Source organism: Phocoena phocoena, chromosome 5, assembly GCF_963924675.1.
Source record: "Phocoena phocoena chromosome 5, mPhoPho1.1, whole genome shotgun sequence".
Classification (NCBI taxonomy): Eukaryota; Metazoa; Chordata; class Mammalia; order Artiodactyla; family Phocoenidae; genus Phocoena; species Phocoena phocoena.
The window spans coordinates 49,332,123-49,359,254 of NC_089223.1; the positions used below are offsets into that span (position 1 = coordinate 49,332,123).

The window sequence follows — 27,132 nt, forward strand, 5'->3', positions numbered from 1 at the left end:
CATCTTTTCCATTAATTCCCAACTGGAAAATGACTCATTCAGAGTTTAATTTCAAAAATGTTTCTTATGTGTACGTTTTAGGAATGGCTTATTATTTAACATTGGATAAGACAAAGCTCTATAGAAATGCACCATCTTTATTTTGAATAACAGTTCAGAACACATTGTCTGACAGTGGAAAAATGGACTCATCCCAGAGAATGTAGGGTGTATGGTTTACTGTAAGCATGAAACTCCTATTGGTTGTGGAAGAGACTCCCTTCATTCTTCCTAAATTTTCTAGTTCTCCAGTCACTTATCCAGGCATCAGTATATTGTTTATAGACTTCAGTTGTGTGAATTCCCTTCAGTGGAGATGAGAAATCCATACATTAAATGAAGCATCGCTTTTCCTTCCCTTGACACAGTAAACTGATGGTTAAAGAAAGAGTTACAGCTGGAATTATTGGTGCAGCCAGATGCTCATGGGCCTTGGGTAGTAAGTCAGCGCATGGAACATCATAGACAAAGCAAATGTTCTCCAGTTACCTGCATTACTAACTTAAACATGTAAACAAATTCTACTGATAAGAGACCCTGGCAGGTACAAAACCTTATATTAGATGATACTGGAAATACCGAGTTGAATGGGGAGTTCCTTATCCTTAAGGAATTAATTTGGGGTTGGGTTTGTCTGTCCACCTCCAAGAGCCCAATTCATCCACCCCCGTGGAAACTTTCCCCTTCATCAGTCTGCTTCTGTGACTCTTGAGTTCATTCCCTAAAATTTCAAGTTCTTTCTCTAAACCAGAATTTACAAAAGTATTTGCCAAGGATTTGGTTGTAAGGGAGACCGAATCTGTGTGCCTATGCTCACCCCAGTGCCTGGTGTAAGCCTTTGACTGTGATATGGAGAGCCTGTGAAGCAGGAATTGTGTTGCTGCTGTTCCCGGTGTGGAAGCCAGGCTTCACTCTACTCTGTGATATGACCACCCTCACTCCTTCTCTGCCTAGTAAATAGGTACAACCATTTTACTTACTCTGTGCATTTAATAAAGGGGGATATTTTGTTTAAATAACATCGGTCATTATAAGGGGCATAATGGTAACAAACATGCACTCAAGGAATTTCCAAGTTGCAAAAAACCTTCACTTGTCTTCTGGTACTTTACACTTTTTTTTTTTTTTTGAGTTATTTAAAAAGCAGGAAAATAATGAAAACATAGTGATTCTATAAGGATACTTTAAGACCATAGGTTGTAGGTTCATTTATGGGCCTCATATGCTAATGTGTTAGATAACATGCATGAAGTTTCCATAGGTGAGCAGTATTTGTGGATCATATCATTTTTTCAGGGTACTTTATTATACTCCAGGACTAGTCTTAGGCTAGAATCATGAAGGTGGGGAAGTTTTAACTTGATGTTCTCAGATTTTCCTTTCCATGCATCCTTTCTTCATCCTTGTTGCCCTCCTCATTTCCTTCTGTCTTCAAAATCATTTCTATTAAGGGAGAAATGGTTGATTTAATTGTTATCTTTCCCCAGGATGTTTGCATTTCAGCAGACACAGTACTCTCATTTGGCTAAACTTGGGGAATTAAGTTCTAATTGTGAAATTCAGTTTAACATGTAAGTGGCCACGCGTGTTGCAAAGTGAACCCCAAATATTGAATTCATATTCAAATGAGTGTCTTTCCCATGTAAGGAATATGGTGCAAAATGACAATGCCATTTACTCTTCACTAACCAGTACTAGTGTATTCAGTTTATAGATGATTATTTCTTCTTTTTTACTCCATTCTCCTCATTTGCTGAAAATGTTCTGTGATTTATGGGATACAACATGATGTAGCAGAGTGAGTGTATGGGCTTTGGAGTATGACTTGGAGACATATCTGAGCGTCACAGTTATTTGACCTTGGACACACATCTCCTGAATCTCAGTTTCCTCACCTGTGAAGTATGATTGTTAAGGTTGGTATGATGGAAAAGATATGTATAAACTACCACACCATAAACTACAGTGTATAAATTACAGGCCAGTGGTAGATGTAATACAAAGTAGCTATGATGATTAGTATAAATTCTAGGATTCTTACAAGGAAAAAATTAAAACAATCAGAAAAAGTTTTTTCTACGTAATAGCAACTTTGTTAAAAGTTTGTAGCAGTTATCAGTTATGCCAATGATAAATTAACTGGGAGTATGTGTTGACTATAAGCACACCAGATACAGTTTATGGAAAGTTATTCTGTTCATAGTCTCAAACATATAAATGAGATGAATATTCACATTGCAGTAAACTTTTTTTGTAAATTAAAAAAATGATTCATTGAACACAGAGTTACCTAAATGCGTTTGAGAAATGATTTGAGTTCTCAAAATTTGCTACTTATGAGATGGTTCAAGAATATGTTTATTATGCAAGTCGAGGTACGGTCTTGTGAGGTGGGCACTTGATGCCTATGTTATGTCCTCCTGTGTTCTCTTGTTATACAGGGTTCTACAATTCTATTTTTCACCCCACAGATTTACCAATAAAGAGACAGAGAGAGTATGAGCTGGTGACTCCAGTCAGCACAAATTTTGAAGGACACTATCTCTCCCATATTCTTTCTGCAAATCACAAAAAGAGGTCAGCGAGGGACGTGTCTTCCAACTCTGAGCAATTGTTCTTTAACATCACAGCATTTGGAAGAGATTTTCATCTGCGACTAAAGCCCAACACTCAGCTAGTAGCTCCTGGCGCTGTTGTGGAATGGCATGAGGCATCTCTGGTGCCTAGGAATATAACTGACCGCATTAATGATCATCAACCAGGAAGTGCTTCAGAAAGAATCTGGAAAACAGAGCCTTTGCAGACTAACTGTGCTTATGTTGGTGACATCATGGACATTCCGGGAACCTCTGTTGCCATTAGCAACTGTGATGGTCTGGTAAGACTCATTGCCTTTTGTGTCTGTGTGTTTGCAGGTGTTTGGGAGTGCAGCATGGCTTCAGCATGGTTTGGAAAGTAGAGGTGGAAAGAAAACCTCACTATTATATTTTAGGTTCAGGGAGAAGCATTAGAAAGCATTTTACTGACAAAGATGTGTGCTTTGGCTTAATTTGACATGAAGACAACATTAGTCTTAAGAAACCAAAGACAACTATTTTAGCATTCTTGGCTTATATGTTCACTTGTGTAACACTGGGGATTTTATTTCCTTATTTATTTAAAATCATTCTGACAACTTTCTAAAGAAGTGTAGATTCCTTCAAAATGATAGTATTTCCCTTCTTACGTGGAAATGTTGGATATTCTCTTAAAGAAAGTATTTGAAAGCATTCTTTCGCTTCCCAAAGAATGCTAAAATGGGAAATGAGAAGCTCCTCTGTCAGAATTTGTTCAAATAGCATTACTCTATGGACATGAGATGTAGTTCTCTCTGTATTGTGGCTTTGATTCATTTTTTTCTTTATTTTTGAATAGAATACCCATATATGACTCTTTAGTTTTGTGGATGAGGCCAGTAGTAACTGATCCTTCTTCACATGCTGTGAAGATGTGAAGTATTTTTATTTGTTTTGTATCTCCAGATGTTATTTGAAAAGTGTGTCAATGTTTATGTCTCTTCCATTCACAGTTGACTCCAAGTCTTTGTTCAGAAAGAGCAACCATTTTTCTTTCTGTGGTTGCCAGGCTGCTGTTTCTTGGGAGTTCAGAGCTATTGTCTTTGTTTTGTCTCTCTTCTGGGAGTTCTCAAAATATTCCTTGCATTCCTTCTTCCTTGGCTGGTCCCCCAACAATACCTTGAATCTTCTGCCACTGTCCTCTCTATGCATAAGCAGAGCCCAAAGGAGTTATGATAACCATATGTTTTTATCCAAGGCTGGTGGATTAATGGTTGTAAGCTTTATTTTGGGGTCTTGTACTGCCTCTTGATGTTCTGTGGGGTTTTAGAAGTCAGGATGGAAAACTGAATAGAGCATGTGTGGCAGGTCCAGATCTCCAAGTTGGACTCTGTCAGTTTAGGACCACACTGTCACATTTGGTGCTGGACCATGCCCTTGGGTTTGAAGACACAAGGAATCTCTCAAATTCCTCTCATTCCACACAAACGTTGAATAGGTCTGAATTAACTAAGTCATTGAATAAAACAATAGATAGTGCTTTCTAAAAAGACTAAGTTTAAAGTATTCACTAAGAGAGGTTGATTCAACACTACCAGGATATAAAAAGAAATAAATTATTTTAAAAAGGTACTGTTTTATAGTACTTCTAAGTAAAATATACTGAGTATTTAATTTAATGTTATTTTTAAGTTTTACAGCATAAAAAGATTATGTATTTTTTATCTCCGTGGTTAAGATTGAAGCTTGAGGTAGAAGATTTGAAGCTTGAAAATCAGTTTAAGGAAGGCAGAAGGCAAGGAAATTATTTTAATGGGTTATCATAGTGATTTTTAAACCCGACTTAGCAATCAGTAATTTTCTTACTGTACATGTCAAATTATCTAGTTATAGATACAGAAATCTGGGGCAATAGCAAGTTGCTGTAAGGAAGAGGAAAATAGATATGGAGTTTGAATGAACATTAATTATTAGGATTAATTTCTCATTTTTAAGATACGGTGTTAACTGTTGGCATCATGTGTATGTTGATATAGCGTGTGTGTGTGCGCGTGCACATCTCTACCAGTGTAAACCGCAAGTATTCATTTGTTCCATTCTTTGATCCATTGATTAATTAATTAATTAAAAGATATTTCTGGGAAGCCAGTCACGGGTTAAGCACTATTCCAAGCATTGTGAAATGGTGACAGGAATGATCTCAATTACCATCCTCATGGAGCTCAAAGATGTTAAATTTGCCATAGATGTTAAGTGCCAAAATATCTGGTATACATGTATGTGTATGTTTATATTAGACATACATATTAGAATCATGTTTAACTTTAAAAAACTGTGGTATAAGGAAGTATCTTCTGGAGAGATTTTATGAATGGGGACAGAATTTCGAACCAGACATAAGTGGCCCAGGCCTTGCACTTGATGCAGGAAGAGGGTGGTGTCTAGCCTACAGCAGGCAGTGCTGCCTATGTGGGTGTACAGAAACAAAAGCCTTTTCTAGAGTTTCCAGCTCATAGCAGCTATGGAGGAAGAGTAAAGATGATGGCAGGAAGAGAAGCACGGTTATAGAGAGCAGATCAATACATCAGAGTGATAACACCAGTGGCTACTTCATTAAGCTGGGGACAAGTTCTTAAAATTGCAGAATTGCATTGGACAGAATAAGCTCCTTAGCAGACATGAAGTAGGAAGTAAAACTGATGGGAATGTAAATAAATTTGGCTGATTAGCTGATTCCTAAACCTTTTTTGTTCCTTTAGCTTGCTGTGTAGGGATTTGGGTTTGACCTTCTTGAACTTAGGAAGGGAAGCAGGGATACTGAGATAACATAGATGCCTGAGGATTAACCTGATGGGCTATAAAGCCATTGCCCTGGGAAGCTCCGGGATTATAATCAAATCCAAGTTGTCCCAGTAGAAAGCACAGCCACTCCTGCCTTAAAAATACCAATGGGAACATCTCTGCCCAGAAACCATTAGGTTAAGTCCCCTGCTATGGAAAAGAATGCCAGTGAAGCCCTACCTGGATGGGTGCATTTTAGACTGGTGTAGATGGGAGTCCAGTGATCTGGTTTTCTACATGCGTCCTTTGATCTCTTGCTCATAGGGAGCAGCTACAGGTATTTATTTTTCACTGAGGTTGGAAAGTTCTTAGCGTGGCCTTCTCCCTGAGTGAAACTCCTTACCTCTTTTTCGCTAATACTGCCTTGTGGCATACTGTGTATGTTTGAAATGGGCAGTGCTCTGAGACAGAATTAATTTGTATTAAACAGAATGCTTTAGTTTAAGTTAAAAAAGCAGTACTATGCAAAATGTGTCCATAGACTCAGGTTTGTGACAAGATAAATACGGAAGGCGAGACTATATAAAGAAACTTTTTTGACAGTTTGACAGAGTTATATTTGCGTTGGGCCTAATAATAATAATAAAAAAAGTTGGGACTGGTGTTTTGTGTCTTATTTTTTCATTTTATTTTTCTACTAATTAGTTTTCCTTGTATTTTACAAAATTATCAGTCCAAGACCAACTGGGGAGAAAGGAAACTGTTTATTCACCCCAGATAGTTTGAAAAGCAAGCAGTAATGCTTAGCTGTTTTTATCTTTCTAGACATTAGAAACTTGACTGAAAGAGTCAGTAGAGTCTACTTATTCCAGGTAACTCTATGAAATGATCACAGGAAATGTCCTTTAACATGGGCATTATTGAGGAGGACAGAAAAATGCCTTGAGTGATATATCCAGATCCGAGGTCTAGAATGTGATCTAGACATAGATATGCGTAATAACTAAAATATTATTCTGTGGGTTTCTGAAATCAACATCAAAGTGTTCTGCATGAGGAATTGACAGTGATTTTCACGCAGTGTGGCAAAGAACAGTATCTCTTCCCATCTAGCATGACCTTTTCTGATTCTTTGCCAAGATCACGTTGCTGTTGTTTTTTTAACATCTTTATTGGAGTATAATTGCTTTATAATGGTGTGTTAGTTTCTGCTTTATAACAAAGTGAATCACAAGATTACATTTTACGAGTGACAGCTAATTCTTCACCAGTTGCAGCGTTATGCCTGCTCTAGTCTACCCACTTATAGGTGAGAATTGTTACAATATTCAAACATGGAGTTGTTCTTGTTTTCTGACAGCATCCAATTTTTAAAAAGCCTGCTTCTCTAGACCCTCCTCCAAATTACCCAGCCAAAGCCTAATCATGTTAATAGGTTCTTTCTAAAGCTCTCTCACTGACATGCTCACCGGTCCCTTTGGTGTGTGTTCTGGCTCTGTGCAACATGTAATAAACCCAGCTTGTCAACTGCAGATGTGCTCCCAGTGGTCTGTGGCTGGAGGCTGTTGACATGCTTTGCCTCTCTGCTTCTGTGTCTCTGAGGTGAGAGTCCAGTGGTCAGGAGTCATGGTGATGGCAGGCGTTTCACACACTTCTGAGTGGGAAGACACTTCTGGCTGAGAATCCCAGCTGAAAGTAGATTTTTTTATTCCATAGAGCCCTGGCATTTGCCCTGTAACACGATTAAATCTCCCCTGTGTGTAGTGGCGGCTCACAATCATACTTTGTGGTCTTCAGATTTGCCAAAATAAAGGGTTATTTGGTTAGTAGGGTTTATGTCATGTATTCATAACATAATGAAACTGGATTTTTCTAGACTTGCTAGAACAATATTGCTTTGTTAATTCCCCTGGATTGCATCAGAGGAAACTGGTTGGGAGTGGAAGAACTGAGTGATGATGGCTCTTTTGGGTTATCCATCTCAGTGATTTCCTTGTGGGCTGACTTTATGATCAAGGGAGTTTATCTAGGACAGAAGTTTTCAATATTTTTTAACATTTGGAATTCTTCCTCCAAATGAAATCACTAGGGGTTATCTAATCAAATAATATGTAAAATGGATAAACTCAGGAAAGGCCTGGTAAAAACACAGGTGGGAGATGCTCTTCCTCCTAGTTTCTCTTCCTCCTGCCTTGTTCTCACGCAAGACCACTCTTAGGCCTCCTGAGGCATCTAATGGGAAATCTTCACTGTTAGGGCAGGGGATCTTGGAAGCTTGAAGTTAACAACTTGGGAACCATAAGCAGAATCTTCTTCTAAAATATCTGATAGTCACATCTGGTTAGTATTGGAGGTAACTTACCCTTTTTAGATTTGGAGTGTCCATGGCCAAACGAAGTCTTTGTGGACAACAGCAAACTTATAAAAAAAACAGCCTTAAGACTTCCCTGCCTCAAGACTTTTACTTTGGGATTTGGTCCCTTCAGAAACATGTCCTTGCTACGCCTATTTCAGTAAGTCCAGCTGCAGAAGCACTTTGTAAAAAGACTATTTTAAAAAGTATTATGAGCCAGTGTGCTTGGGATTGAGAACATTTGCCTAGTAATTATGAAAAATAGTGATACTAAAAATAGATACAAATCTGTAGCTATTTATAGTGGACTTAGGGTTTTCAAGGACTGACCTTTAGATGTTGACATTTGAACATCTGCTTTTATGAGGAGAACCTGATCTCTAAAGGCCAGGTGCCTCCCACCTTTTTCTCCCATGAAATGTATCTATGGAAGGCGTCATGTGTTTATTGATGGGACAGAGGGAGATTTGTGTCTTCACTGTTTACATGCTGATTTAAGAGATCTTAGTAGGTCTGGGGAGAAAAGGACTGGAACCTTGTTTTACTTCTAGGCACCTACACCAGGCTGTTTTAGCAGTGCAGGATTAGAAGATTCTCAAAGCTCCTATATCCTTTAATTTCCATCAGTAGAAGGGAAAAAGTGGGTACCAGTCCACTAGCTTAACTACTTTGGGAGAAACAGTACCATAACAAGCCTCACTGCTTCTCCTGAGATTTGGTCAAGCCATGGCCCATGGGAGCTGACAGTATTAATCCTAGTTGTGAGTGGTACCTGCCTGTGCTGAATCTTGCTGGATCTGGGCTACTGGTTACATTTCCCACCGTGCCTCCTTTCTCAAATAGATAGGCAGCCAGTTTGTGCTTATCTGGGGTGAAGAAGGAAGGTTTGGCAAAGTCTTTGATCATTTTCACATTTTGCATCTAATTTGCATAAACCCCAAATCATACACATGTCAAGCCTTTTCCAAAGTTTTGGGCTATATTTCTCTTGTGTGATTGTGAAAATATTTCTTTTTAATAGTTATTTTGTAATTAATTTAAACTATTCATGTTTATTTATGAGTACCACTTGTTCAGTGTATGATTTGATTTACATCAATTTGATTATGATTTATTTCCCATTATCTTCTCTATCTTTGGTATAGTAAATTTTTAAATTAAGTTTAAAGATGAGCTAAAAATTGGGGAAAAGGTAAATGTGATATTGCACATCTTTCTTTGTGTAGGAATGGAAAAACAGAAAATAAAAGGGGAGGGGAAGTTGGCCTGGGAAGTAATGCTTCCATTCTTCTCCATGCAGTGGCAGCTAGGATTTCATTATAACTCGAATACAGATTTTTAAAGATACTCAAAAAAGGCTTTAAGAACTGTGAAAATAGTGCTGACCACATCTTTAATATCTTCTTCTCGGTAAATTATCATTAAAACAAGAACAAAAGCACAGCGAGATGTTGATATGATGCCTTTGTGCATAATCAGGCTTTGAGGTCATAGAGTTCTTGCAAAGTAAACCCAGCCTCAAGGTCCTCGACTGCAAAAACTGTTACTCCTGTGACAATCTTTGCTTCTAGGAATACTGATCAAGTTAATAAAGCTTTCTGAAGTGCTAGGATATGCAAAGTGCTAGACTGATTGCTGTGGGGAATACTGAGGTAAGCCAGGCATTATCCTTGTCTTCCAGGAGTACTGGAAATAAGGTATGCAGACGTAGAACCAAAGTACAAGGCCGAATGTTTTAAATGCTCTAAGACTAGGATAGATGACATGTGAGAGTCTGAATGGTGGAAAGAATATTTATGCTTGGAAAGATAGTAGAAGGCTTCCTGGAGAAAGCAATATTTGTGATACAAGACAATTGAAAAGATAACCATATATGTTAAAGTGATCACCAATGATGGTAGAGGTTGGGGTGGGTAGGAAGAGGAGCCTCTGAGGGAGGTAGGAGATATTTGTGATGGCCATAAAAATGAAGAGAGGGTGCGGTAAGTTGATTTCATGAACTTTATAATATATGTAATGAATATATGGGAGAGCCAAGGTAGTCTTGGTCAGTATTTAGCTGAATATAGGAGCAAATATAATACAAAAGGGAGAGAGAGAAGAGAAAAAGGATAAAACCGAGTGATGTTTATTAAGACCAAATTCAGTGACCATGTAGTTGATTTTGACAGGCTCACATGGGCATTCAGGACGAGAGAAGGGCAAGGATTTGTACTCCTTGATTATGTTGCTTTTCTTCACAGAAAGGTTTTGCTGAAGTCATGGGCTTTTTCTCTGGAGTTTAGGGAGGTATTTTTCTCAGTAACTTTTTTCTAGAATTTGTTCCCAAAATTTTATCTGAGAGGGTTTGGAAGTTGATTTTGAAAAATCTGACTTCTTCTCCTATCACTTGGGTCCTTCAATCTTTCAAGTTTGGTGAATTTTGTGCCTTATGTAGTAAACCTCCTTCTATAGCTGTAATTCTTCCATCTGAAATGTTCTCCTTTCTTACTGTGTTTACTGTATGTTTCTATCCCCTACTTCTTCCTATTCTCTACGGAGTATTTCTAATGTTGTTTTAGTGATTTTTGCTTACAGCATAAAGTGTAATTTGATCACGTTTACTAAACTCTCAAAAAAGAAGACACACAAAATACGCTGTTAGTGAATGAGTTGATTTCGATATTAAATCCCATTTTATTTTATGTCATTTAACGTATCTACTATATGTATGTGTGTGTATGGAAATACATATATGCATATATATGTTTATATACACACACACATAAGCATACACATATGCACACATATATATGAAAAACCATAGAAAAGGTAGAGAAAAATCAATGTTTCGTTAAATATTTTGATTCAAAGACTGTTGACAGTATTTGTTGTTAGGTCTTTAGAGTTGATGGCAGAGCTGGAATGGCACTCAGGTCAACTGACAGCAAAGCACCTAGCAGTTCTGTTACCCCAAGTTACCTAAATATGCTCCTTACGATGTGGATGGTCGACAAGGAGGCATGAGATGAATTAACTTGTGTGTTTTTAATACTGTTAGGAATGTAGAGAGATTAATTAGAAATACAATTGAAAAGGGAGATTTTATCTTACGATTGTCAGCCTATCACAGTGAAATTGAAAAAATATTTAGAATAAAAAACTCAATTGTACTTTTTATTAAGGTTGGCAGACTTTGAATTCTCTATCTCTAAAATAAGAAATTTTAAACACTTGGTATTTTTTTCAAACATTTATTTTCAAAGGAGTTGATTAATTTTTGATCAGTATTAGACTACACTAAACATACCTAGAGATCATTGCTCTTATTGTAGTTGAATTGTCAGTCCTTCGATAAACAGGTTCAAATACTCCATAATTATAACAAATTTCTAAAAATTCTATTTTATTGATTGAAGAAATAAGGATATATGATTGCACTTAATGTCTAACTCCAGAGTCAGTAATATTAAAAAAAAAAGAAGGGATATTATATAGCCTGAAGGGTTTTGAAAAGCATTATCTAGCTTGTTATAGCTTACTTTTATAAAATGTTTAGAAGATATCCAGTTTAGAGTTTTGTAGCGAGAATAATCAGTAAACACCAATGAAGAGAAATAGTGGTCAAGCTATTTAGAGTTATGATACTTTGGAAGAGTTCAATTTGGTAAAATGCCAATTGATGACAGAAGTCAAAACTTTTGTAAAGTGGTTTAGGGAGATGGTTCATGTTGGGAGTGGGCATGGTATTGGTTTAGAATCAGACAAACCTGAACTCCACTTCTGGTTCTACTACCTACCAGCTTGTGACTTTAAACAAGTTGTTTAACCTTGTGGAAGTCTCTTTCCGTCAGTAAAGAGGAGAAAGTAATGCTTGTTATGTTGAGGGCTTACAGAATATTAATGCATCTTTCACACAGCCTGGCTCTGAGAAGTCGATGATTGTTACTACAATCCCTTTCTTTCTTTTTCCATTTATTATAATTATTTGTCCTTAATATTTTGTGATTAATAATAATGATGTTGATTTAGTTTGCAAAGTAAAAAAATGTGCTACAGTTACCCAACTCAGCCTGTGACCTAACTTGTGGAAAATACAGTCTTCTATGAAGTGAATACTTTGGTGAAAATCCTGTAATTTTCAGATGACCTTCTCCACTTGATGCAGGACTCGTTTAGCATCATCTTCTCTGAGGGATACTCTAATCTGTGTTCTCCTGAAGACTTCTAAGGATGGGAAACTCACTAATTTTCATCTTATTTATATATAGCTCTGCCATATAGAAAGTTCTTTCTTAGGTTCTACTTAGAAATATAAAGTGAAAATATCTTGTTCCATGTATTAGATTCTTCAGAGCTGACAAAGATATAGTGACTGTGATTGACCTCTTATTATTGTTATTATTATAATACTTCAGTTTTATGCAATTGACCACTGATCATTCAGTGCATTACACAGCACACAACTTCTGCTTTAGGAAACATTTACCTTTAGTGGTGTGATATAGCCCATACCCTGGCTGGAATGGCATTAGTCATAATTTTAACATACTTCTTAGGCTTTTCATTTTGGTCAGATATTTTAAATTATGAACCTCAGAGCGAGACATTTTGGGGATAGTGATAAAGAGTTCTATGGCATTAGGTGGTATATACTGTTGTTCAGAGTCTTGTTTTCATATTTCTTTTATTTGGTGATAGTAGTTAATATGCTATCTTATGTCTGTTTTTGTTTCCAGTCTAGAGTCTTCCATGAAAAAAATAGGCTATAAGTCTATGGAGGCAATTGGGGGGGATGGAGATAAAGGTGGCATGGTGGGTCCCTAGCTCCAACTACCAGAAAATGCATTTTTGAACTTAAATGGCGTTATCAAAGTAGACTTTTGCGGTCTTTGTGAGTTTTTTGATTAGCTGATAGGACTTTCCAACCCCAATTTAAAACATAGGAGATTTCTGGAAGGCCGCCTTCTGCCTGGTGATGTCCCTAAAAGTAGAAGATCTTTAGAGTGAGAGGACTGTGCTATTAGATACTTGGGTGTCATATGAACATAGAGGGACCCAGTCTGAGCATGTAAGCCCAAGAGAAAAGGAAGAACAGCACTTAGTGAGAGATTCTGCAAACATTAGCAACCCAGACACAGTGGGAAACGTTTTATTTAGCATTATCTGTGAAGCATGATGCTTTTAACGTAGTCATGGGAATCTTGCAGCAATACTTCTTTTGGGCTTACAGGATATTTGATCTTGCTTATAGGGTGCCAATATTTCATGCTTTCCTGCCTGGCTTCATATAGTCCTTTATTTTGCATACCTGACTCTGAAGATGGTATTAACTGGCTGCCAGGACAAGAAGGCAGACCAAGCATAGTGATGTGGGTCCAGGTAAAATTAAGTCACTGTAAGATCTCTGTTTCTGTTTGGTCAGCTGCACGTCATTTTCACCTTTGGCTTCAACTGTGGTACCACACCAAGACTTAGCATAATGATGAGGGAAGTCTCTGAGCCTATTTATTGGCCCTAGCCATTAACCTAAAATTTTCAGGGAGAGGCCTTTTTTAATATGCTGTTCTTGGAAAAAATTTTAGAAACTTGTTAACCTATGAGGATGTTATAAAATTTGAACTGTACCCATGAAACTACCTGGGTACTCTTCCCCATACTTAAAAATTAAGGGTTTGAATTAGATCAGTGATTCTTTTTGTTCTGCCTGTTGGATGTTATGTTTTGAAATACTTTGTAAACTGGTTAAAATATTTATTAAGTAATTAACAATTTTACCTATCTGTTAATGATCAAAAATATATAAAATTGCTGGTCCAAATTCCCAGTGAGTACAAATTATTCTCTCTCTGTACTGGTTGATGATCTTTTTACATGAAAAGCTTAAATTACTCGTAGACCTGTACCATTCTGTTCAGCCTTATGACACAGTGACAGTCATTCCCAGATCTTTGTTATTGCCTCCACTGGTTCCTAAGAGCCCAGAGATCTAAAATTAGGAAACTGTTGACTATAAGCTTCCTGCGATTCCTTCTAGAACTGATGTTCTGTGACTCTGTGACTAAGTTTGTATTCTATTTATCCTTAGGGACCGTGCATTCCTGGCCAAGGAAGAAATCAAAACGTCACACTGACCATTATTTATAATCATGGTCTGGAGTGGAAATTGCATGTATGAGTGTTATTTTTGAGATATGGTTACTTTATAATAATACTTTTTCTGTTTTTTAAATTTTATTTTTAATCCACTAACTACGAAAAAATCCTGTGTTCTAGAAAGCTCCAAAGAACCTAACTGCTATTACAGTTTTGGGCGATGTTATAGCTTGACTCCTAATGAAGTGTGGAAATAATCAAAGTAGAGAGAAATCTATCTATCTACCTACCTACCTACTTACCTATCTCTCTATCTACACACATATGTGTATATGTGTGTATATATGTATATATATACAGAGAGAAATATATTTTTATAAAATATTAAGAGCTTGGCTATGTGACTTGGCTATACTGTAGGGAGAGTACCAAGTTACCTCAACATAGGAATGTGTGCCAGCTCTATTGATGGAGCCATTTTCCTGGGAGAGTTCCTCATAGGTTGCATTTGAGGAATAGGCGGCTTTTAGGAAGCTGTGATCATTGTTCTCCACAAGGGGCCTCTAACCTTAGTGCACATCAGAATCTCCTGAGGGCTTGTTAAAACATAGCTTGCTCATAGCCACCTCAGAGTTTCTGATTTAGTTGGTCTGCGTAGGGACCTGAAAATTTATACTTCTAACCCGTTCTCGGTTAGTGCCAGACACTGTAACTCAACTGTCTGTTTCTTGTTTATGTGCAATGATACTGGATACTGGCTTTCCCCAGCTGACCTGCTTTCTCGGGTAAGGAATTTGAACTTTTTTCTTTGGTTTGTAATACCGTCTTGGCTCTTGCCCCCCTGTCCAGTCATCATCGCAGCCAGTCTGACTCAGCACCCATCAGTCCCAGATTGGATTAACTGTGTACAACCACAACTTCCTCTCTTGGTCCCCTTGCCTGGAGGCTACATGTACATTTGAAGCACTGGTGAGCACCATCTCCCCAGGCCAAGTTCTGGCAGAATACAGAAACTGTGAACTTGGACAAATGACTTACTGTGTCTGATCCTTAGATTCCTCTTTTGATTCATGTAAAGATTTCCCAGTGGTAGGTAGAGCTTTGAAGTGTATCCTCATTTTAATTTATTCAGTAGCCAATAGTCACTACGAAGTGCTTGCAAGTTTCTAAAGTCACTTTGCTTTCAAGACTGGTGGTGGGGCTTCCCTGGTGGCGCAGTGGTTAAGAATCCGCCTGCCAATGCAGGGGACACGGGTTCAAGCCCTGGTCTGGGAAGATTCCACATGCCACGGAGCAACTAAGCCCGTGCGCCACAACTACTGAGCCTGTGCTTTAGAGCCCGTGCGCCGCAACTACTGAAGCCCGTGAGCCACAACTACTGAGCCCACGAGCCACAACTACTGAAGCCCGCGTGCCTAGAGCCCGTGCTCCGCAACAAGAGAAGCCACCGCACTGAGAAGCCCGCGAACTGCAACAAAGAGTAGCCCCCTCTCGCCGCAACTAGAGAAAGCCTGTGTGCAGCAATGAAGACCTAACGCAGCCAAAAATAAATAAATAAATAAATAAATTTATAAAAAAAAATATATTTAAAACAAAAAAAGAACTGGTGGTGGGACTGTGCCATGGGGCAACACGGAGACCTTGAGATCTTCAGTTGTCCCGTGCTTTAACAATCTGGGGCCATCACACTTTGTGGGCTCTCATGAGTCAACCTTGTACTCTGTCCATACACCAGCTCAGTGCTACGCTGAAGCTGTAGTTACACTTTCGACCTAGATGATCTCATGTGATTTTATGGCTTCAAATACCATCAAGCAGTAATGACTCTATGTGTCTGGCCCTGACCTCTCCTCTGAGCTCTAGATTGTGTGTGTATTCTGCTGCCCATTCAACTTCTCCACTTGGATGTCAGATAGCCATCTCAAATTTAACAGGGCTGAAGGTCATCCCTTGACAGCTACCCCTGCGTGACTTCCTCCACAGAGAAAAGTTTGGGCCCTAATTCTCAGGCCAAAAACCTAGACTTATGCTAGACTCCTCTTTTTCCTCATTTCTTTCATAAAATCCATCCATAAATCTTGAGGTTGTTTTATAAAATATGTTCTGAATCTACTTATGTAATCTCCAATGCTACAAGTTTGATCTAAACCACTATCATCTCTTCCTTGGACACTACAGTGACCTCCTTTTTTTTTTTTTTTTTTTTTTTTTCCATTTTTGACCCTCTTCATCCTTCACATAGAAGTTGAAGTGACATTTCTAAATTCGACGAACTTTTCTCTGCTTAAAAGCCTTCAGTTGCTTCCCATTAAAATTCAAACATCTTACCATGACTTTTAAGACCCTTATGTCAGTAGTTCCAATAATCATTGTCTCATAATCACCTAAAGAACTTTTAAAGAAAATATAGATGCCTAAACCCCAACCCCAGAGGTACAGATTCATTTGGTCTGGGGTAAGGCTCAGCATAAGTAGACTAAATGCTGCTCTAGGTGATTCTAATATGCAGCTAGAGTTGAGAATCGTTGTTCTTTCCAAGATGCCTCTAACCTTAGTGGGCATGAGAATCCCATGGAGGGCTTGTTAAAACATAGATTTCTAGGTGCCACTTTGGGGTTTCTGATTCAGTGGGTCTGTAGAGGAGCCTGAAGATTTGCATTCCTAACAAGTTCCCAGGTGACACTACATTTGGAAACCACTGTTTTACAAGATCTGGTCTTAGCATGCTTCTCTGATGTCATTCCCTTGTTTACTACATTCAACCCCCTCTGGTCTTCCTTTTGTCTTTCAAATCCAAATTTTTTCTGTCTCTGGCCTTTTGGAAATGTTGTTTCTTCAGCCATAACATTCTTTTCTAGATCTTTACCGGGTTTTTTTGTTGTTGTTTTTTTGCGGTACGCGGGCCTCTCACTGTTGTGGCCCCTCCCGTTGCGGAGTACAGGCTCCAGACACGCAGGCTCAGCGGCCATGGCTCACGGGCCCAGCCGCTCCGCGGCATGTGGGATCTTCCCGGACCGGGGCACGAACCCGTGTCCCCTGCATCGGCAGGTGGACTCTCAACCACTGCGCCACCAGGGAAGCCCTCTAGATCTTTAAATAGACATTCCTACTCATCATTTGCATGTTAACTTAAATTCCGTTTCCTCAAAAAAGAATTTTTGGCCATTCTAGCTAAAACAGAAACTTTAGTCGCTGTACACTATATTAGTGATTTTAACCTTATTTGTAGCCATTATTTGCATCTCAAACTTATCTTGAATTTATCTTTTACATTTATTTTTGGGGGACTCTCTCTACTGAGGATAAGGACTCTTTCCCGTGGGTCTTTAACAGTGTTTGGCACACAGTGTGTGCTCAGCAAATCAATGCTGACAGACTGAATGGTGTGAATATTAGAATAGGGAATTGATTACCGCTTTTTCAAGGTGAATTATAGACCTTTCTTGGATGTGTTCAGATTTCCCAGTGCATAACTTTTGCAATTGAAGGGGGTGCTATGAACTTGAAAGTTTGAGGTTCCTAAGATTTCATATAAATCAGTTCTATCCTTCTGAATAGCGTTTTAATGCTGTGGTTTTCATAACTAAGTTTTTTTTTTTTCTTTTAGTTTTCTGTCTCCTCTTATTTTGCATATGAACTATAGTGAAGGGGCAACATCATCTTGATTCAAGCCCACACTTGAGTTCAACACCATAGTAGAGGTATAGTGTGTCTCTTAAATTAATTTACTCCTGTTAAGCAAAGGAAGCAGATACAAGTCAGCATGGCAACGTGTTGCAAAAAAAAAAAAAAAAAAATGGAATTAAAAAAAAGACATTATAAAAATGTTATACTTTGGACTAATTCCTTGGAAGAAAATAAACATATTGACTTTCTTGTCAAGGTTTTTACTACAGCAGCCTATGGTTCTTTCTGATCACTGATCACACATAAATTGTTTAATGCTTTTCCCCCCTGCTAAACTGTAAACTCCATGAGAGTTGGAGTTGTATCTGTAATGCTTACTCTTACATCCTCAAAACCAGGTACCATGCCTGATAATAGTAGGTGCACAATAAACATGTGATGAGTTACTGAATAAATGAAGACACAGGATATAAGTTCCATGTCAGTATACTATAATCTGCTCACTATCACCTTACAGGTTTTATGAACTTTTAATTGAAATGCTTCTGTACGGAATTCCCCTCCATCCTTTCCCTTTGGTACCCAGAACCCTGCCTTGTAACCTTTCATTTTTTTCCGTGGTTTCTCCTTGATGGAAGGTAAAAATTATTCTCAAGCCAAGTACAGAAAGCCACACTTCTGCAGTTTGTTGCATTGTTTGTCTTCTATTAGACAGTAAATGGTTTTTCCAACTTTTGTGTCTCTTGGTAACCCCTAGGAGTCTTTATATTCCTGTGAGTGAATTTTCTCTTTCTGCTTCTTAGGAGGAGATAAATAGATTGATTAATATCTGGAGAGAACTTGGCTGAGTCATTTATTCCTTCATTCATTCAATGGCTACTATATACTTTCAGTGCTGGGAATGTAACAATGAACAAAAACAGGCATCATATTTGCCCCCATGGAGTTTAGATAAAGTGGGAAATACAGACTTTACTTTCTGTAAAGTCACCTGAGTAAAGATAAACTTGGCATAAATGCTATCAAGGAAAAGGGACATTGTTTTATGAAATAAGTAACAAAGTCATCTGACCTAGGCTAGGGATAGGGGAAAGTTTCCCTGAGGAAATGGTATTTGAGCTGAGTTTTTAAGGATAAATAAGAGTTCCCTAGATAAGGTGCTTGTTGAGCACATTTTAGGATGTAAGGGGGCAAAGAGACCACAAGGTCAGATTATCTGGGTTGGCTGAGATAAAATTTGACTTTCAGAAGAAAACTAATCTGTCACCATGGTTCTCCTGAGCTACTATAGGTGTTTTATCTTTTTTTTTTTAATTTGTGAATTTATTATTATTATTGCTGGTTAACATTTTTTAGCAATAAAGTATTTTTAATTAGGTATGTACATTGCTTTTTATTTTTTAATTTTTTAAATTTTTTATTGTAGTACAGTTGCTTTACAACGTTGTGTTAGTTTATACAGTACAGCAAAGTGAATCAGCTATACGTTTACATATATCCCCTCTTTTTTAGATTTCCTTCCCATTTAGGTCAACACAGAGCATTGAGTAGAGTTCCCTGTGCTATACAGTAGGTTCTCATTAGTTATCTGTTTTATACATAGTAGTGTATAAATCCCAATCTCCCAGTTCATCCCACCCCCGCTTCCCCTCTTGGTATCCATAAGTTTGTTCTCTACATCTGTTATTTCCGCTTTGCGAATAAGTTCATCTCTACCATTTTTCTAGATTCTACATATAAGCAATATTATACGATATTTATTTTTCTCTTTCTGACTTACTTCACTCTATATGACAGTCTCTAGGTCCATCCACGTCTCTGCAAATGGCACTATTTTGTTCATAGGTATTTTATCCTATTTCTCATACTAGTTAAAAATTTATGGGCATCGATAATTGTGTGCCAGACACAGATCTGTCCTTTACAGGAATTATCTTAATCCTGACAACAGTTCCCACTTATGGATTAAGAGCCCAGGGAAATGAGTGTCTTGTGCTGTGTCTCACGGAAGACCCGGATACCTGCATTCAGAACCTGTACTTTTGACTTATATTATCCTAGTTCTCAGAGGGTATTCCTAGTACTTCAGAAAGCTTGGGCAGCTTGAATTCCAGCATAGACACATATCTGGATCTCTCGTTACATATGTACTTCCTATCCATATACCTATTGTATACAACAGTGTATGTGTGTATGTTTTTGTAAAATATAAACTTGTGGGTTTCTGGGGGATGTATATATAGCAAAAATGTATATATATTTCATCAGTATATGTTGAGGCTGAGAATTGAATCTGAGAATTTGAAATCAAGCAGTTTAACCTTGAAAAAAATTGCTGGTTGGGATAGATAGATGAGTACTAGTAATTAATAAATGGAACTGAGCTGTTTTCTATCAAATTTGGGTGCCTACCCCCAGGAGGTGTGTGAATTTCATTACGGCAAGTGAAAATCTTCTGCGTCTGGACTTATCCTCTGCCGCTAAAGCGGCTCATCTCCATCCACAGTAGCTGCTTATAGCTTTAAATAGCACAGTCTGGACTCTCTCTGCCAACTCTTCTCAAGCCAGCCAGGGTTATGGCGGGGCCAGGGTTGCACGGATGATGCTGTCTGTGCGAGGCCAGGGAAAGGGTTAGCGAATTGGCCCGCTGCCTGGGCACCAGTGCAGGGAAGCCGTGGGGCAGTGCAGCAATTTCCTGCTTGGGGAGAAGCCCTAGAAGGCTGGTGCTGGCAAATCCCTGACTCTTCAATTCTTTTGTGATACCTCACTGCACCCCTTACACACCCCTGTGTTTCTCTGGGGGGAATTTGATTTGTGCTATTCACAGGTACCCAGGGGATGATTTAAGGGGATCCTACCCCCCACCCCACCCCCACTCATAGTCATTTTGCCTGGAATTTTCACGATTAGAAAATGCAAATGTCATATTCTCTAGTTACTAGTTTCTGACTTAGATTAAATCGCATTATCAATTGAGCCAACTTGCTCCTGCAGGGCACTGAAGGGTTAGGAGAGAGGACAGGTGAGGGAGACTGAACATGAAGCATAGGTGAGGGAAGGTGGGAAGAACTGGGCAATGCCTGGGAAAATAGACCATCAGGGAGAGATGAACAAAAGAAAAGGACCGCACATTTTCCGTTCTTCACTGTTTTACTTAAGTCTGATCTTGACTGCCCATTTCTCTTTCTTTGGCGCTTATAGCCAAAAGAAAATCAGCAGATTTATTCCTATAAGTTCTTTTAAGTGTCACTTATATCAAGGTGATGAACTATTGCACGCTAAATGCGGCTGATAACTGGCTTGTTTTCTGAGTTATCCTAATTGCCTTAGTGATTGTTTTGTTTTATTTTTTTGTTTTTGTTTTATATTTTAATTTCAGATGCTCCTCTAATAATTGATGAGGTTTCAGGGAGAAATTTGAGTTTGTTTGTTTGGTTTTTTCCCCCTAAGTTATGTCTGGGTGGTAGAGCACTTCTTAGTGGAAGGGACATTTGGTCACAGCTTGCTTCTGGGTCCTTTATCTGATCCATGTGCTTATCCAGGGCTTGTTTGGCTTGGAGTATTCTTCCTCAATGAAGTGGCATCTCTCAAAGGGGAAGCGTTTACTCTGACTAAATAGGAGTGGGGTCCTAAGACTCTGTCTGTTTGACTCTCAGTGATGTGGAGCAGATGGTTTTCCCAGCGTGGACCACTCTGGAGCTGTGAGCACACTTAACAGGGGAATATAGTAAAGGCCTGCATATCCTCCCAGGATTTCGTCAGAGAGCTGCAGTTATAGAGCCATTCCCATTGTTTTAGAGATGAGGAAACTGAAGCCCAGGGAAGTGGAGTGGTGAGGTCAGCATCACACATTTTTAATAAGCAGCAGGGAAAGAACTGGAACCCAGGTCTCACCATTCCTGTCTCCACCGTCTTCCCTGTCTAGCACTTGGTTAGGAATCCAGAGTACTTCTGAGAGGTCTTAGGGCAGCCTCCTATTCTGTCCAGTTCTAATTTTTCCTTCTCTTCAGCTTACATGAATACTTGGTTTGACCATATAAAATTATTATCCATTCCAGTATGTATTTGAGCTGGCTGCCCTATGCCTACTTCTCATGAAGCATCATGCCAGTTCTGTACTTCAGAAACTATATACCAGATGAACAACAGGCATTTTAATAACAGTGAAGAGAGCATACTGGCTAAGGGCACAGACTCTGGAGTTAGCAGTGTGAGTCCTGGCTTCAGCACATACTAGGCATAAAACCATTCTAAATCTCATTTTCTCATTAGCAAAATGGTGATAATAATAATTTAATAATAATAATAAAACCTGTTTCATGGGTTATTGTGAGCAATAAATAACCCATGTAAGCACTTAGTACCGTGCCTGGGACATAATAAATAGTAAATCAAGTTAACTATTATTCTTCTTTTAAATGTGCTCAGTTTTTATTGTTTATTACTAATACAGATCATCATTGCTCAGCTTTAAAAATCATAGAACATTGTCAACATGTACTTATTTAGAAAGAGTCTAGTGTTGTTTTCTCAAACAGAGCAGCAGATCTGCGGCAATTCTGAGGATCAGATGTGTGTAGGTGTGTGTGTAGGTGCCCGCGTACCTTCCTGCCTTCCTCCTGTCTGTCCTTCTCCCTCCCCATCCCTCTTCCCTTTCTACTTTTGTTGAAGTCTCTACTTTTACTTACTTTGAAAGGACTCAAGGATATTACATGTTAGGACAGTGCCAGCTAAGCATTTAAGGAAAGATCAAAACAAACAAAGACCATGTGAAGGAAGCTAAAAGGAATATTTTCAAGTACATGAACTGAACAAGGTTAAACACTTGGGAGATAAAGGTTGCTCTAAAGTTTTGGCAGTTAACGCTTAAAAGGGAATACATTAGGTCACACAGTTCTCGTTTCTTGACAATAGAAAGCAAGATACATTAAACCTTCAGAGACAATTTTTTTTCCCCAACAGGGCTAAACTCAAGTTATAACATTTGTAGACAGTTATACAATTGTATAACAGTTGTAATCAGGTTATATGTTAAAGATATTGTTCAGATTAGGCGTGGAAGTAATTCAATGTCAAATGAGTCACTTTTGAGTGGGCTGCATTTTGATATTTTCTAAATTTTTTAAATTAGCAAAGGCAATAGGGATGAGTCATGCAATTATTTTAAAAACTGTTTAAAAGTTTTCAATACAGATTCTTCATATTTTATCTTAAAATTTAGTGCTAAGTGTAGAATTGCTTCACATATTACCTTACACAATGTAGGCAATACGTTTTCTTGTATATTACATTTTAATTTGAGAGCGACACTTGCATAAAATTTTAGTTTGGTTTAATTCTTTTTCACAATATTGAAAAACAAAATACTTATAAAATACATGGGATAACGTCCTCAGGTTTTTTTTTTAATGTTAATTGTGTAAACAGGTAAGAACTCTAGAAACTGTGCTTTTTAGGAAAAACAGAACTTATTACTCTGGGCCTGTGTTATCTTTATGAAATTGTAAAGAAATTGCCTCAAAATTCATTGGAAATAGAAAGTTTTTTTCCTTTTAATGCATGTGTCAAATGTAGATTGAACAAATACTCTGCATATATTTTTTTCCTCTCGTATTCAACTTTTAGAATAGTCAAGCCTTTACTCTTTGCTATATGAGAAATTATTGAAAATGCCCCAAACTCCTAGAAAAGTAAAGATTAGGATATTAAATTTAGGCATCATTATCCTCTCCTATTAATTTTGTTAGAAGAGCCCCTGTCTGAAAATAAAGTAAGTAAATATTATTTTCTATCTGGTGCAGTTACAGTTGGGATTTTATATTTTTAAGACTTAAAAGAATTCTGTTAAACAGTTGCTAGTGTTAGGAAATTAGCTCACTTTGATACTCGCTTAGCCTTAGATATGTCTTTCTTCCTTTTATTAACTTTTGTCTGACATTAACTTTTTAACTTTTATAATGGTTTTAACCTTTATAAAATGTCTTAACATTTTAAGAAATGAAGACTGTTCTTTTTTTGATTATGATTCATTTCTATACCAGTTTCCAAAAAAGCTGTTACATAAGGTATAGTGATTGAATAGAATAGAACCTGTGTGGGGGGAGACTTAAAGGTTCAATTTATTCTAAAGTTAGTAATGGGAACAGTCTGACTGCAGAGGATCACTGTTTTCTCATTGCAGTACCTGATATGAATCACCAACTTTGTAGGTCACTTCATTCCCCTTTCTGTTTCTGGCCTCTGATTCTCAAGTAACCTTAAGTGTTCTGTGACGTGCCCTCAACATGAAGGGTGTTGTCATCTCAAGAGGATTATAACCAGGACAATGTAGGAGGTGCTGCTTCATCTGTTCTGAGAGAGAGGAAATTTCATGGAGGTGAAATGTAAGTTGAATGGAGAGAAACTAACTGGATTAAATTGCATTCAGTGACCATGCAGACTGGACCAGATGTTAAACAGATCAGAATCTGTGGTGAATGTTGAGGATGAAGTTTGGCCCACCACACCTACTCAGAAGGTCAATGGTGGGAGGAAAGGTATCCAGTCTTCTTTTCCAGTCACGGATTTGTGTGTAGAAGAAAGGATGTTCCATTTCCTATTTGATTGTGAAATGTCCCTGTATTGTTTCCAGCAATTTAACCTGCCGTCTCACATAGCTTCATTTCTGTAGAAGTCTCCCATGTTTTCATGTTTTTACTTGAAATTCTTGAGTTCTCCTTCCTTGTTTGGTTAAAGGGACATTTAAAGCTCTGTTTTTAGTGGGAAGTTTTGGGGCCATCTCAAAAACCTAGATATTTTGAGATTATTTCAGAGATCTAGGTAGACCAGTGATATAGTTAAATAGCCTGGGAACCTGTTGAAATAATTTTGTTTGCTCACTGAAGCACTCATTTGTATGCAGTTACTATGGCTTGATTATTCTGGAAACTGCTCTTTATTATAGTAATGGAAGTAGATAATTAAAAGCTATAAATAACTTCAATTTTAATAGAGGAGATTATTGACAAAGTTAGACTTTAATATAAGCTGTAGGCAATGTACAGTATTTGGCAATGTACAGTATACTTTTATGTGTAATTTAACAAATAGTTAATTTTGAGGGTGTATTTTTTGAATTTTATTTTATTTTTTATATAGCAGGTTCTTATTAGTCATCCATTTTATACATATTAATATATACATGTCAATCCCAATCTCCCAATTCATCACACATCCCCTGCCGCTGCTTTCCCCCCTTGGTGTCCGTGCGTTTGTTCTCTACATCTGTGTCTCTATTTCTGCCCTGCAAACTAGTTCATCTGTACCATTTTTCTAGATTCTACATATATGCGTTAATATACGATATTTGTTTTTCTCTTTCTGACTTACTTCACTCCGTATGACAGTCTCTAGATCCATCCACGTCTCTACAAATGACCCAATTTCATTCCTTTTTATGGCTGAGTAATATTCCATTGTATATATGTACCACATCTTCTTTATCCCTTCATCTGTCGATGGACACTTAGGTTGTTTCCATGACCTGGCTATTGTAAATAGTGCTGCAATGAACATTGGGGTGCATGTGTCTTTTTGAATTATGGTTTTCTCAGGGTATATGCCCAGTAGTGGGATTGCTGGGTCATATGGTAATTCTATTTTTAGTTTTTTAAGAAACCTCCGTACTGTTCTCCATAGTGGCTGTATCAATATACATTCCCACCAACAATGCAAGAGGGTTCCCTTTTCTCCACACCCTCTCCAGCATTTGTTGTTTGTAGATTTTCTGATGATGCCCATTCTAACTGGTGTGAGATGATACCTCATTGTAGTTTTGATTTGCATTTATCTAATAATTGGTGATGTTGAGCAGCTTTTCATGTGCTTCATGGCCATCTGTATGTCTTCTTTGGAGAAATATCTATTTAGATCTTTTTGGATTGGGTTGTTTGTTGTTTAATATTGAGCTGCATGAGCTGTTTATATATTTTGGAGATTAATCCTTTGTCCGTTGATTCGTTTGCAAATATTTTCTCCCATTCTGAGGGTTGTCTTTTCGTCCTGTTTGTAGTTTTCTTTGCTTTGCAAAAGTTTTAAGTTTCATTAAGTCCCATCTGTTTATTTTTGTTTTTATTTCCATTACTCTAGGAGGTGGATCAAAAAAGATCTTGCTGTGATTTATGTCAAAGAGTGTTCTTCCTATGTTTTCCTCTAAGAGTTTTATAGTGTCCGGTCTTACATTTAGGTCTCTAATGCATTTTGAGGTTTTTTTTGTGTTTGGTGTTAGGGAGTGTTCTAATTTCATTCTTTTACATACAGATGTCCAGTTTTACTAGCACCACTTACTGAAGAGGCTGTCTTTTCTCCATAGTAATCCTTGCCTCCTTTGTCATAGATTACTTGACCATATGTGCATGGGTTTATCTCTGGGCTTTCTATCTTGTTCCATTGATCTATATTTCTGTTTTTGTGCTAGTACCATATTGTCTTGATTACTGTAGCTTTGTAGTATAGTCTAAAGTCAGGGAGCCTGATTCCTCCAGCTCCATTTTTTTCCCTCAAGACTGCTTTGGCTCTATGGGGTCTTTTGTGTCTCCATACAAACTTTAAGAATTTTTGTTCTAGTTCTGTAAAAAAATACCACTGGTAATTTGATAGGGATTGCATTGAATCTGTAGATTACTTTGGGTGGTATAGTCCTTTTCACAATATTGATTCTTCCAATCCAAGAACATGGTATATCTCTCCATCTGTTTGTATCATCTTTAATTTCTTTCATCAGTGTCTTATAGTTTTCTGAGTACAGGTCTTTTACCGCTTTAGGTAGGTTTATTCCTAGGTATTTTATTCTTCTTGTTGCAGTGGTAAATGGGAGTGTTTCCTTAATTTCTCTTTCACATTTTTCATCATTAGTGTATAGGAATGCAAGAGATTTCTCTGCATTAATTTTGTATCCTGCAACTTTACCAAATTCATTGATTAGCTCTAGTAGTTTTCTGGTGGCATCTTTAGGATTCTCTATGTATAGTATCATGTCATCTGCAAACAGTGATAATTTTACTTCTTTTCCAATTAGTATTCCTTTTATTTCTTTTTCTTCTCTGATTGCCATGGCTAGGACTTACACAACTATGTTGAATAATAGTGGTGAGAGTGGACAGACATCCTTGTCTTGTTCCTGATCTTAGAGGTAATGCCTTCAGTTTTTCACCATTGAGAATGATGTTTGCTCTGGGTTTGTCATATATGGCCTTTATTATGTTGAGGTAGGTTCCCTCTGCCCACTTTCTGGAGAGCTTTTATCATAAATAGGTGTTGAATTTTGTCAAAAGCATTTTCTGCATCTATTGAGATATGGTTTTTATTCTTCAGTTTGTTAATATGGTGTATCACATTGATTGATTTACGTATATTGAACAATCTTTGCATCCCCGGGATAAATCCCACTGGATCATGGTGTATGATCCTTTTAATGTGTTGTTGGATTCTGTTTGCTAGTATTTTGTTGAGGATTTTTGCATCTATATTCATCAGTGATATTGGTCTGTAATTTTCTTTTTTTGTAGTATCTTTGTCTGGTTTTGGTATCAGGGTGATGGTGGCCTCATAGAATGAATTTGGGAGTGTTCCTTCCTGGGCAGTGTTTTGGAAGAGTTTGAGAAGGATGGGTGTTAGCTCTTCTCTAAATGTTTGATAGAATTCACCTGTGAAGCCATCTGGTCC

The 27,132-nt window shown here is 37.8% G+C and overlaps 1 protein-coding gene across 1 annotated transcript in view; it reads left to right on the forward strand.

The window, feature by feature from the left end:
- The window catches only part of ADAMTS3 (ADAM metallopeptidase with thrombospondin type 1 motif 3), a 287,458-nt gene that overhangs the window by 17,963 nt on the left and 242,363 nt on the right, over window positions 1–27,132 (forward strand). The window contains exon 3 of the mRNA XM_065877335.1: window positions 2,511–2,917. Coding sequence (XP_065733407.1) covers window positions 2,511–2,917 — 407 coding nt within the window. The remainder of the gene's footprint in view (window positions 1–2,510; window positions 2,918–27,132) is intronic.